This window comes from Cetorhinus maximus, chromosome 5, assembly GCF_964194155.1.
Source record: "Cetorhinus maximus chromosome 5, sCetMax3.hap1.1, whole genome shotgun sequence".
NCBI classification, from domain to species: domain Eukaryota; kingdom Metazoa; phylum Chordata; class Chondrichthyes; order Lamniformes; family Cetorhinidae; genus Cetorhinus; species Cetorhinus maximus.
In genome coordinates, this window is record NC_135883.1 from 28239429 (window position 1) to 28251450 (window position 12022).

Consider the following 12022-nt stretch of genomic DNA (forward strand, 5'->3'; position numbering starts at 1 on the left):
TCCTGCATTTTCTTTAGTGTTTCAATGTCCTTTTTACAGAATTGAGACCAGAACTGCAGGCAGTGGTCCTAGCAAGGTTCCGCATAAATTTAAAACTATTCTTGTTTTTGTATTCTATTCCTCTACAATCATTCCCGTCACTCACAGCTATGGGTGAGCAACAACGCTGGGCAATTAACGACAATCATTTTCCATCACCATAGTAATCAATTATAAGGTGGCATTTACAAAGTATGAGGCACACCAAGTATTTCATAACATTCAGTAAGTTCTTTGCACCGTTAAGGTGTGATTGGTTTAAATATTTACCCCTCTGTACCTACTGTTTAAAGCTATGGATTAAGAGGAATAAATTAACTGTGAAAACAGATTTCCTCGTCATTTGAAATTTACTCAATCTTCACAAATCATGCTAAGAAGTCAAACCTGCCAATGCAATGCCACGGGGCAAAGCAGCCAATAATACAGGACAACAGGCGAACAGAAGCAGCAGTTGCTGCATCCAATTTGCGAGCTGGTCAATTTCAGAGATACTAAACCTGCTGCTGTCTTTAACACATGGTGGTTTCACGACTCATTTCATCAAGCAGTGAGGTATGTACATTAAAAGCTCCAAATGTAACCACTGCAATTTGTTTCAGTCTCCGGTATCTGTTATACGCTACTCCTTTTAGTACACTTAGTTTTATTTTGCAACTTATAAAGATATGTCTTCCAGAGTGTTTGCTTGTAGTAGGCCAATAGCATTAATACCAACCTGCCCACTATAAGCAGTACAGACCATTTTATTTGCACTCTTGATGGTCTTATCAATTTGTGTTGTTACTTGGTGATTTATGTGGCCATCTTTCAATCCATTCTATTAACTGGTGTCTGACTCCACTCCTTGAGACTTTTACATAGCACCTTATCAAAGGCTTTCTGAAAGTTCATCCACTGCAATAATCTTATGTACTCTATTAGATTTTCAAAGCATTCAATAAGGTTTTTGCTTTATTTATTTGTTCATGGGATGCAGGTGTCGCTGGCTAAACCAACATTTATTGCCCATCCCTAATTACCCTTGAGAAGGTAGTGGGGAGTAACTTTCTTAAACTACTGCAGCACATGTGGTGTAGGAATACCCACTGTGCTGTTAGGGCGTTCCAGGATTTTTGCACAGCGTCAGTGAAGGAACAGTGATATAGTTCCAAGTCCGGATGATGTGTGACTTGAAGGGGAACTTGCAGGCGGTGACGTTCCCATGCACCTGCTGCCCTTGTCCTTCTAGGTAGTAGAGGTCACAGGTTTGAAAGGTGTTGTTGAAGAAGCCTTGGTGAGTTGCTGCAGCACAGCTTGCAGATGGTACACTGCTGTCACTGTGTGACAGTGGTGGATGAGGTGCCAATCAAATGGGCTGCTTTGTTTTGGATGCTGTTGACCTCAAGGGTTGTTGGAGCCGCACTCATCCAAACAAGTGGAGAGTATTCTATCAGCCTCCTGACTTGTGGATGATGGAGTGGCTTTGGGGAGTCAGGAGATGAGTTACTCACCACAGAATACTCAGCCTCTGACCTACTCTTGTAGCCAGTGTTTATATGGCTAGTCCAGTTCAGGTTCAGATTAATGGTAACCCTCAGGATGTTAATAGTGGGGAATTCAGCAACAGTAATGCACTGAATGTCAAGGGGAGATGGTTAAATTCTCCCCTTTTGGAGATGGTCATTGCCTGGCACTTGTGTGGCATGAACGTTACTTGCTACTTATCAGCCCAAGCCTGAATATTATCCAGGTCTTGCTGCATTTGGACATGGACTGCTTCAGTATCTGAGGAGTCGCGAATGGTGCTGATCACTGTGCAATCATCAGCGAACATCCCCACTTCTAACCTTATGATGGAAGGAAGGTCATTGATAAGGCAGCTGAAGATGGTCGGGCCTAGGGCACCATCCTGAGGAGTGCTTGAAGCAATGGCCAGGACTGAGATGATTGACCTTCAACAACCACAACCATCTTCCTTTGTGCTAGGTATAATTCCAACCAGCGGAGAGTTCCCACCATCACCCGCACACCACCCACCCCAATTCCCATTGACTTCAGTTTTGCTAGGGCTCCTTGACGCCACACTCAGTCAAATGCTGCCTTAATATCAAGGGCAGTCACTGTCACCTCACGTCTGGAGTTCAGTTCCTTTGCCCATGTTTGGACCAAGGCTCTAATGAGGTCAGAAGTTGAGTAGTCCTGGCAGAACCAAAACTAAATGTCAATGAGCAGATTTTGCTGAATAAGTGCTTCTTGACAGCACCTTCCATCACTTTGTTGATGATCAAGAGCAGACTGATGGGCTGGCAAATGGCCAAGCTGGTTTTGTCCTTCATTTTGTGGACACAACATACCTGGATAATTTTCCACATTGCCAGGTAGATGCCAGTGTTGTAGCTATACTGGAACAGGTTGGCTAGGGGCGCAGATAGTTCTGAGGCAGAAGTCTTCAGTACTATTGCCAGAATGTGGTCAGGGCCCATAACTTAAGGTACACGATCTTCCTTTTAACATTCCTTTAATTCTTAGGTTTTCCATTTTTTGATGTTTTAGCTAATCTTTCAGCAAAAATTCTAGTGTCATTCCTACTGCTGACATTAAACTAGTTGATCATGAGGTCCCTTTTTGAAGACAGAAATTACATATGTTGTACGCCGGTCCTCTGGCACTGTTCCTTTTCCATTGAACCTTTATGCACTGCAAATATATGTGCCTCTGCTATCTCCTTCCCAGAATCCGAGAGTGTCTCCAGGTGCAATCCATCTGAACCTGATCATTTCCCCTTTGATCGCGTCTTCAGTGAAAACTGAGAAAAAGTTTCCGTTCTGTACCTTTGTCGTTTCAGTATAATTTTAGTTTATCTTCCTTTTTGCAATCCTATTCATATCTTAATTCTCCTATGTCACCTATGTGCTTATAGAATAGTTTATTGCTTATTATCATTTCATATTTCCCCTTGACCTTCCTATTTACCTTTTGCATCTCCTCCCCCAAGATCACATTCCCTTCTCATCCTCTCCTTTATTATTTGCTTTGCATAGGCTTTTTTCTTTAAGTTCAAATGTATTTTATTTATCCATGATGTTCCTTTCTTGACTAGATCCTTAGTTTATACTGGAATATATAGTGGAACTCTACCTACGTCTCTTTTAAATTTGCCAACTGTTGATCTAAGTCTGTCAATATTTTCTCCAATTCATTCCAACCTAATCCTAGATGCTCTCCCATACTTAGTCCTCCCTATCTCTTTGGGTCATTTCCCATTACTTGATCTAGCAGCAGATCCTCCCTTATTGAGCATCTTACATACTGGGCCAGAAGGGAGCCCTTTAGACATTCAAAACTCCATCGCTATCTTTCCTTCTTACTCCCTCTCCCTGCCACTTTACTTGGGGATAGTTGAAATCTCCTTGATTATGATTTTTGTTTACTAATTTCATAGCTTTGCCAACATATTTTTCTATTGACTTCCTTTCCATTATTCAGTGGTCTGTAGTCTCTAACACTATGGCTGATCCCTTCCTAATCTTTATCTCAATTCATATCCATACAGGTTCTGTTTCTAAATAGTTTTGTCCTTTCTCGCAACTGACATCATGCCATTTCTAATTAACACAGCACACACATTAATCCCACCATCCCTTCTTCATCAGCTATTTTTTTCTAAGTACATTATAGCCTCCAATACTTAACTGTCCTGTTTGCAGCCATGTCTCTGTTATCCCCATTGCATTTGTTGCCTCACTCCAAGCAAATTACCTTGCCAAACTCAGTGCATGGACACACACATGAAGAACAATGTTATGGTTGAGAAACCAGATGGCTGAAGGTATGAATCAACACGTTCAGAAGGGAAGGAAGGAAACAGATGAAGGAAAAAAGTCTGTTTAAAAAAGGCATTGACTTGGGGTCATTTTTGATTTGCAAGTTAGAAAACTGATCTAAATAACTCACATAATGACAGAATGCACATCCCAAAGCTATTTTTCCAATAGTACGCATGAAAAGTACAAACAGTATTTTTTTCTCCAGCCAGAAATATTTTGTGCTTCACTCTTTTGAGACCAGTGCTAGAGTACTAAAATATCTCAGCAAACTTACTATCAACCAAATCAACCATTGTACTATTACTGATCAGTTAAATTATGGAGACTCTCATTTTCCAATAGCACAGTGATGCCCCTTTATAGGTCGTTTCACTGTTTTCATTCCAGTCCTGTCAAGTACATTGAACAGTACAGTCTGAGCACTGCATTATGTGGGTGAAATTATGGAAAGAACAACCTTTGCATAAAATACCACGTGCAAATTAAATGATAGTGGCAGTGACTGAAGTAATCAGGTAACCTACAGTCATACCTGTGTCTGTTCAACCTCTAGTTTCAATTCGCATTGAATCTGACTGCAACTTTACACAGTTTCAGAAATTTAGCAGAAGGAAAATAATTAGAAGGTAGTTTTGGATAATTTCAGAGGAGAGAAAACAAACAGTACTGATTACAGCCAAGTTTTTGAGATCCACAGGTCAGAGTTCTTAAAAAAAAATAATTTAAATGCTGCTTATGACTAGCCAGGTATAAAATTACATGAAGATATTTTCCAGACATTTTTAATAATTAAATGAGTTATTTATTTAGAATGTATTTCTTCGTTTAGAGTTTAGCAATTTAGAAGTACTGCATTTAGACTGAAAGAGGGCATCTGATTAAACTTTTTTGATGTATGTTCTTCTGGCCAAATACTGTTAACCAAAATCTCAGTGCGAGTGATGCACCAAAAATGGAAAATATAGAATAATGGTTATCTGTACTGCTTTACTTGGGTTCGCAGTAGGAATTAAGGCATTGGAAACCCATGATATTTGCAGGGGTTTTCTGCACAGAAAAGTTGCACTAAATCAGAGATTCAATTTAGAAAGCACCCTCCACATAAACGTTAACCCTGGACTTCAGGATATATATCCTTCACTTATATTTGCACAGTTCCCCTAGTTCTTAAAGTCCAAAGCATTGCCTACATTAAAAAATAATTAGAAATTTAACAAGGGTTTCATATCAGGTTCTCAGTCCGGGGTCCCAAACATGAATAACCTGAAGAGATGTGCACTCAGTATAATCTTTTGCAAAAGCTAATTATGTGTCTAACTCGAAGAAAGGAGGGAGGGTGGGAGACTCCGAGAGAAAAAAAACGCATGAAAACATTTTCAAGTATTAACTAAGAATTAGGATATCAGAGGGAATGAATAATAAGTGTGAATAAGACAGTCCTTACTGTCAGATGCCAGAACTGAAAGCATAATGGTCTTTTTGCCTGACATGTAAAGCATCTTGCTGTTGATCTGATTAATGGCAGTGAAACGTTGCCTGGCTTGACATTCTTCAGGGGAGTGCATAAAACAAACTTGTCTCACAGGGTCATCAGATGAGTGATCAAAACGATCAACCCAATGCAAGTTGAAGAATACTCAGCCCCCTCTCCCTTTTACATTTGAGAAAGGTGTTTATTGCTGAGCACCTGCCAGCCCGATTGTTCGCCTGACTCAGGGATTTTTTAAAGAGATGACGGCCAACGCCTAGCAGGTGTAGAGTTTCATCGCTGCCAAGTGTCTTCACGCCATTTTTCCTTCAAGCCTCCCTGCCGAAACTAGACGCGAAAGCCGTGGCCAAAAGTTAAGAAATCCCATTGTGCCTCGGGGGGGGGGGGGGGGGGGAAATGTTGCTCTGATTTAGAAATGTCACATTACTTGCAAGGAGAATAAATTGAAATCAGGGATGCGGGAAGCAGTGGGACAACTTCCCTCAACATCAAACGAACCACCTCCCTGACCAAAGGCGAGAGAGCGGGTCTGTGCTGTCGCCTAACCCAACAACAGATAGTCATCTCCCCTGCTGCCTCCTCCTCGCTCTCTAACACAGCGAGCTCTTGCTGAGCTCTGACCGCCTGCTAAACTCTCTCTTCAGCCTTTTCGCTAAATCGAATTGAATTTCAGGCTTTCTCACTGTTGCTGACTCCGGCTCTCAGAGAACGGACAAAATAAATAAATAAATAAAATAAACAAACGCTGCCACTGGTCACAGAAAAAGACCCCCTGGGAAATCAAAGACTTCTCGCCCCCCGGACTATCAAGTATGCTCATCGAAGTTTCCTCAGTATGGGAGTTTCTCAACCGACCGTCGGAACTTCGGCGGTAAATCAGCAGAAATCCACCCCACCCCCTTTTCCCGCCCGTTAAAACGGGCGATGGGGATGAAAACCGGGCCAGGAAATTCCCGGTCTGATCGGGAGTAACCCTGCGCAAACTTGCCACACAACTTCAATTATCAAAACACGATCGACAACGTGGGGTTTTCTTTTGAAAAGTCGACGAATGCAACCATTCCTCCCACCCCCGCCACCCCCCCCCCCCCACCCAATCGCCCCGTTAAAAAAAAACTCCTGGTGGAGCAGGTGTTGCTGCCTGAGTTTTACTTTGACAGGTGCACTGCATTCCCACGCATCCACTATTACCTGAGCCGCACCAGCTCCGCCGAAAAATCACAGCAGCAAAATCAGCTCCGTGCGAGCCACCCCCCCCGCCTCAGGCGCCGCGAGCCCCCCCCCCCCTCCCTCTCAGGCGCCGCGAGCACCCCCCCCCCTCTCCCTCACAGGCGCCGCGAGCGCCCGCCCCCCCAGGCGCCGCGAGCCCCCCCCCCTCACAGGCGCCGCGAGCCCCCCCCCCTCACAGGCGCCGCGAGCCCCCTCACAGGCGCCGCGATCTCCCCCCCCTCACAGGCGCCGCGAGCCCCCTCACAGGCGCCGCGATCTCCCCCCCCTCACAGGCGCCGCGAGCCCCCCCCCCTCACAGGCGCCGCGAGCCCCCCCCCACCCCACAGGCGCCGCGAGCCCCCCGCCTCACAGGCGCCGCGATCCCCCCCCCTCTCCCTCACAGGCATCGCGAGCCCCCCCCCCACCCTCACAGGCGCCGCGAGCCCCCCCTCACACAAACACCGCGAGCCCACCCCCCACTCCCTCACACAAACACCGCGAGCCCACCCCCCACCCCCTCACACAAACACCGCGAGCCCACCTCACACAAACACCGCGAGCCCACCTCACACAACCGGGAGCCCCCTCCCCCCCCACAAACGCCGCGAGCCCCCTCCCCCCCCCCCACAAACGCCGCGACCCCCCTCCCCCCCCACAAACGCCGCGACCCCCCTCCCCCCCACAAACGCCGCGACCCCCCTCCCCCCACAAACGCCGCGAGCCCTCTCCCCCCCCCACAAACGCCGCGAGCCCTCTCCCCCCCCACAAACGCCGCGAGCCCCCTCCCCCCCACAAACGCCGCGAGCCCCCTCCCCCCCCACAAACGCCGCGAGCTCCCTCCCCCCCAACAGAATCCGCGAGCCCCCTCCCCCTACACACCATCCCCCCACAAACGCCGCGAGCCCCTCTTACCCCTCCCCCCCACAAACCGCGAGCCCCCCTTACACCCTCCCCCTCACACAAACACCGCGAGCGAGCCCCCCTTACACCCTCCCCCCCACACAAACACCGCGAGCGAGCCCCCTTTACACCCTCCCCCCAACACAAACACCGCGAGCGAGCCCCCCTTACACCCTCCCCCCCACACAAACACCGCGAGCGAGCCCCCCTGACACCCTCCCCCTCACACAAACACCGCGAGCGAGCCCCCCGCCCCCCAACACCGAGAGACAGAAGGGCGCCGGTCTCTTAAGGAGTTTCCTGAGCTGGGCTGGGCGGAAAGCCCCAGGAGAGCGAGTCTGTTCACTTACTTGTCGTGTTCTTGTGTCATCTTCTTCTCCCCACACACACTTGGTCGGTCGGTCCAACTGGACTTTCTAGTTGGGCCAATGTGCGGCTAAACCCGAACCGCCAGCGTCTAAACTCAGCGCGGGAGCAAAACGGGTTTTTCTGAAATGTTATTTGTTTTTTTAACTCACTCGCCCAGTCGTGGTGTAGCTGATTCAGCCGTGAACCGAATTGCAGGTTTCAATACGATTGGGCTGTCGGACTGTTTTTGTTATTTTCTCTCTCTTCCCCCTTTACCTCTCGTCCTGATCTGATGGCTGATGTGATTGGACATGCTAATGATTCCAGGTAAATTGGGTGTGCTCTCAGTTCTGTTCTGCAACCTGTTTCCGCTGAGAGGGTGTGTTGGATGTTAGATTTACTGGTAGCCAGAGCTGCATTCAGAGTTGACGGGGTACGTCTGGGCCCCTCCAACCATCAAAAGCATTTCTATAGCGCCTTTCACCATTTCAGCCGATCCCAAATCGCCTTCCAACCAATGAAGTACTTTTGAAATGTAAGTCGCTGTAGTAAAGTAGGAAATCCTGCGGCGGAATTTTCACATAGCAAGGTGATAATGACTAGATACACAATTTTAGTGATGTTGCTTGAGCAATAAACATTGGCCAGAAGAATCCCCCTCCTCTTCTTGGATATTTTACCTCTTCCTGAGGGACTGGGACACTATCGTTTTATCAGAAAGGTTGGTACCACTCCCTCAGCACTACCAGAAATGGATGAAACACAGCTCAGGAAAACGTTCACACACCGCATTAAAAATCTCAAATAGCAAATCATAGCACAATAAACCATGCTTAATTTAAACACCCCATAAGGACTGTGCGTTAATCCACCCCTGCACATAATGATGGTTTTAGGCTTAAATTTCACCTTGGGTTCATAGCCAAAGTGATGTGGAAGTTGAAGGAAATTCTTGGAACATTGAGCTAAAGATCAGTAATCTATAGCACTAAAAGTAAAGCAAAATGAATGACTAGCGGAATGTCAGAACTCAACAAATGTCTCCTTTCTGAAGATGTTTTCTGGAGGGAGGGGTAAACACATCTAATCCTGATGTTCTAGATTTTTAAAATATTTTTATATATGTTTAAGTGCAAAATGAGCTTAAATTAGAAAGTAATTATTATCAAAAATAATGAAGTTCAAAATAATAATGAGGCGCAATGGGTGAAAATAGGGGATACTACAATTTGCTACACATGAATGATCTATGAGGCTTTGAAGTGCCGTTGGACTTTCTTAAAGTAACATTTACTGCCCGGTTTAGTACACTGTAAGGAAGACTCAATGATGAAAACATAATAGCTGACACAAATAAGGAAATTTAAGAACTATAATTGCAAAATAAGATGTTACTTTTAACATCAATGCTCCTAGTTAATTGTTCATTTACTGTAAATAAAAGCTATTTTAAATCAAGAAGCTCTTCTAACATTCAAATATAACAACCACCAAACCAATATAAATGCAATAATTTCATAAATGCATGCTTTCAGTGATGTTTTCTGCAGGCAACACTTTTTGTGAAATCTACCCAAAAGTGACTGTTAACCCAAAATATAATAATGAATAGTCAGCATGAATTTCAAAAGGGAGCCTTGCTTGATCAAACTCATGTTCTTTGAAGAGGTAACAGAGAGGACAATGGTAACGTGGATATAATTTAATGATTTCCAAAAGCCCTTCGATAAGGTGCCACATAATAAAACTTCCAATTGCTATTGCATTATGAGTTACAGCTAACAGAGTTCTGAAGCTGGACATCCTTTTGAATAGCTCTCCTGTATGAATTAGATGAGGATGACAGTTTCATGAAGGGACAAAATCCTCAGGTGCAAAAGCACGTGTGTCCTTCACCTGCATATAAAAACAAACAACTCCTACCTGGGTATGTCAGAAGAAACCTGCCTTCACCACCCACACTTCACTGAAGCGGCAGTGACTGAATTATGGCTTCTGCTGCAGGCTGACTTGCAGATAATATAAAATATTGAGATAACTCTTAATTATGGCTGTGAAAGTCACAGTAGTACTAAGTTTCTATGTTACCAGATTCTAGCAGGCCACCTGAAGAGACATCTGCCAGAATATCAAGTTTCCAGCCAGTGATTGCACCATTTTCATAAGAGAGAAATACCTTAATAGCTGTTCCAGTGAAATGACAACACAAACTGAAGATGCCCACAATACAGGGAGCATCTGCAATGCTTTTATAATGTAGTAGTTCACATCTTGAAATTTGAAGTGCCTGAGTGTATGAACTAATGACTATTGGGGTCAAGGACTACTGATTGTATCAATGGCTAATAATTCCAATTTGAAATCTCCACCCATGCATAACAGCTAGGTTTGAGTGCAATGAGGTGTAAATACAATGCAGTCCATGCCACCACTGAAATTACTATACAAAAGCAACAACTTCATACTTTGAACTACTCAGATGAGTGTTGCTCATCAATCCAGCGAAGGTTTCCAAAATCATCACCATCTCCTGAATGGTGCACAATATTTCCACAAAAGAGAAGTGAATACAGCAGGATGAACAGCCAGCTACAACATCACGGGATCGAGGAAGAGGATGTTATCAACACTAGGTGGTAGAGATAAAGGCAGATGCAGAATTCTGATTGAGATCCATGTCCAGCAATGGATACATTCTACCACTGAGCATCCATGCCACTGCTACAAAAACCCACACATTGTATAAATCACAGAAGCACAGTGCAGTAGAGGCCATTCGGCCGATCGAGTCTGCACCGACACGTGAGAAACACCTGACCTACCTACCTAATCCCATTTACCTGCACTAAGCCCATAGCCTTGAATGTTATGACATGCCAAGTGTTCATCCAGGTACTTTTTAAAGGATGTGAGGCAACCCGCCTCCACCACCCTCCCAGGCAGTGCATTCCAGACCGTCACCACCCTCTAGGTAAAAAAGTTTTTCCTCACATCCCCCTAAACCTCCTGCCCCTCACCTTGAACTTATGTCCCCTTGTGACTGACCCTTCAACTAAGGGGAACAGCTGCTCCCTATCTACCCTGTCCATGCCCCTCATAATCTTGTACACCTCAGTCAGGTCGCCCCTCAGTCTTCTCTGCTCCTACTAAAACAACCCAAGTCTATCCAACCTCTATTCATAACTTAAATGTTTCATCCCAGGCAACATCCTGGTGAATCTCCTCTGCACCCCCTCCAGTGCAATCACATCCTTCTTATAATGTGGCGACCAGAACTGCACACAGTACTCCAGCTGTGGCCTCACCAGCGTTCTATACAACTCCAACATGACCTCCCTACTTTTGTAATCGATGCCTCGATTGATAAAGGCAAGTGTTCCATATGCCTTTTTCTCCACCCCATTAACATGCCCCTTCCAAAGAACATGCTGCAAATTACCTGAAGATGAACTGCCACCTTCATGCCTTCTACCATCACTTGTTATCATTCCATGGCCTTTCCTAATCATCTTTTTCATCAAGGAGTAACAAAAGATCATCATTTAGTTTGCGATATTTACATAATTTAAATCCTCTAAGTTCTACCATCCTTCCTCCTGGTGCTGCTATAAAAGGCTTGAGCTGATAAATGGCAAGTAACATTCGCACTGCACAAGTGCCAAGCAATGACCATCTCCAACAAGAGAGAATCTAACTATCTCCCCTTAACATTCAATGGCATTACTATTGCTAAATACTCCACTATCAACATCCTGGGGGTACTGTGGTTACAAAAGCTGGTCAGAGACTGGGAATCCTGTGGAAAACTCACCTCCTGACTCCCCAAAGCCTGTCCGTAATCTACAAGGCACAAGTCAGGAGTGTGATGGAAGGCTGTCCACTTGCTTGGAGGAGTACAGCTCCAACAACACTCAAGAAGCTTGACAACATCTGGGACATGCGGCCCGCCCGACTGGCACCCCATCCACCACTTTAAACATTCAATTCCTCCACCACCAACGTACAGTGGGACCAGTGTATACCATCTACAAGATGCACTGCAACAACTCACCAAGATTCCTTGGACAGCACCTACCAAATCTGTGAGCTCCACCACCAGAAGGAAAAGGGCACAGGTACATGAAAACCTGCAAGTTCCCCTCGAAGCCACATACCATCCTGACTTAGAACAAGTGAACTATTCCTTCACTGTCATTGGGTTAAAATCCTGGAACTCCCTCCCTAACAG

The 12022-nt window shown here is 45.3% G+C and overlaps 1 protein-coding gene across 4 annotated transcripts in view; it reads right to left on the bottom strand.

Moving 5' to 3' along the window:
- Window positions 1-8222, bottom strand: part of LOC144680539 (grainyhead-like protein 1 homolog) — a 104490-nt gene extending 96268 nt beyond the window's left edge. Inside the window, exon 1 of one of the 4 annotated variants that reach the window (XM_078541626.1) lies at window positions 7797-8222. In XM_078541626.1, the coding sequence (XP_078397752.1) occupies window positions 7797-7816 (20 nt within the window). In that variant the 5' untranslated portion in view covers window positions 7817-8222. The remainder of the gene's footprint in view (window positions 1-7796) is intronic. The other 3 variants (XM_078541623.1, XM_078541624.1, XM_078541625.1) reach the window with 3 other exon arrangements.
- Window positions 8223-12022: the final 3800 nt, after the last annotated feature.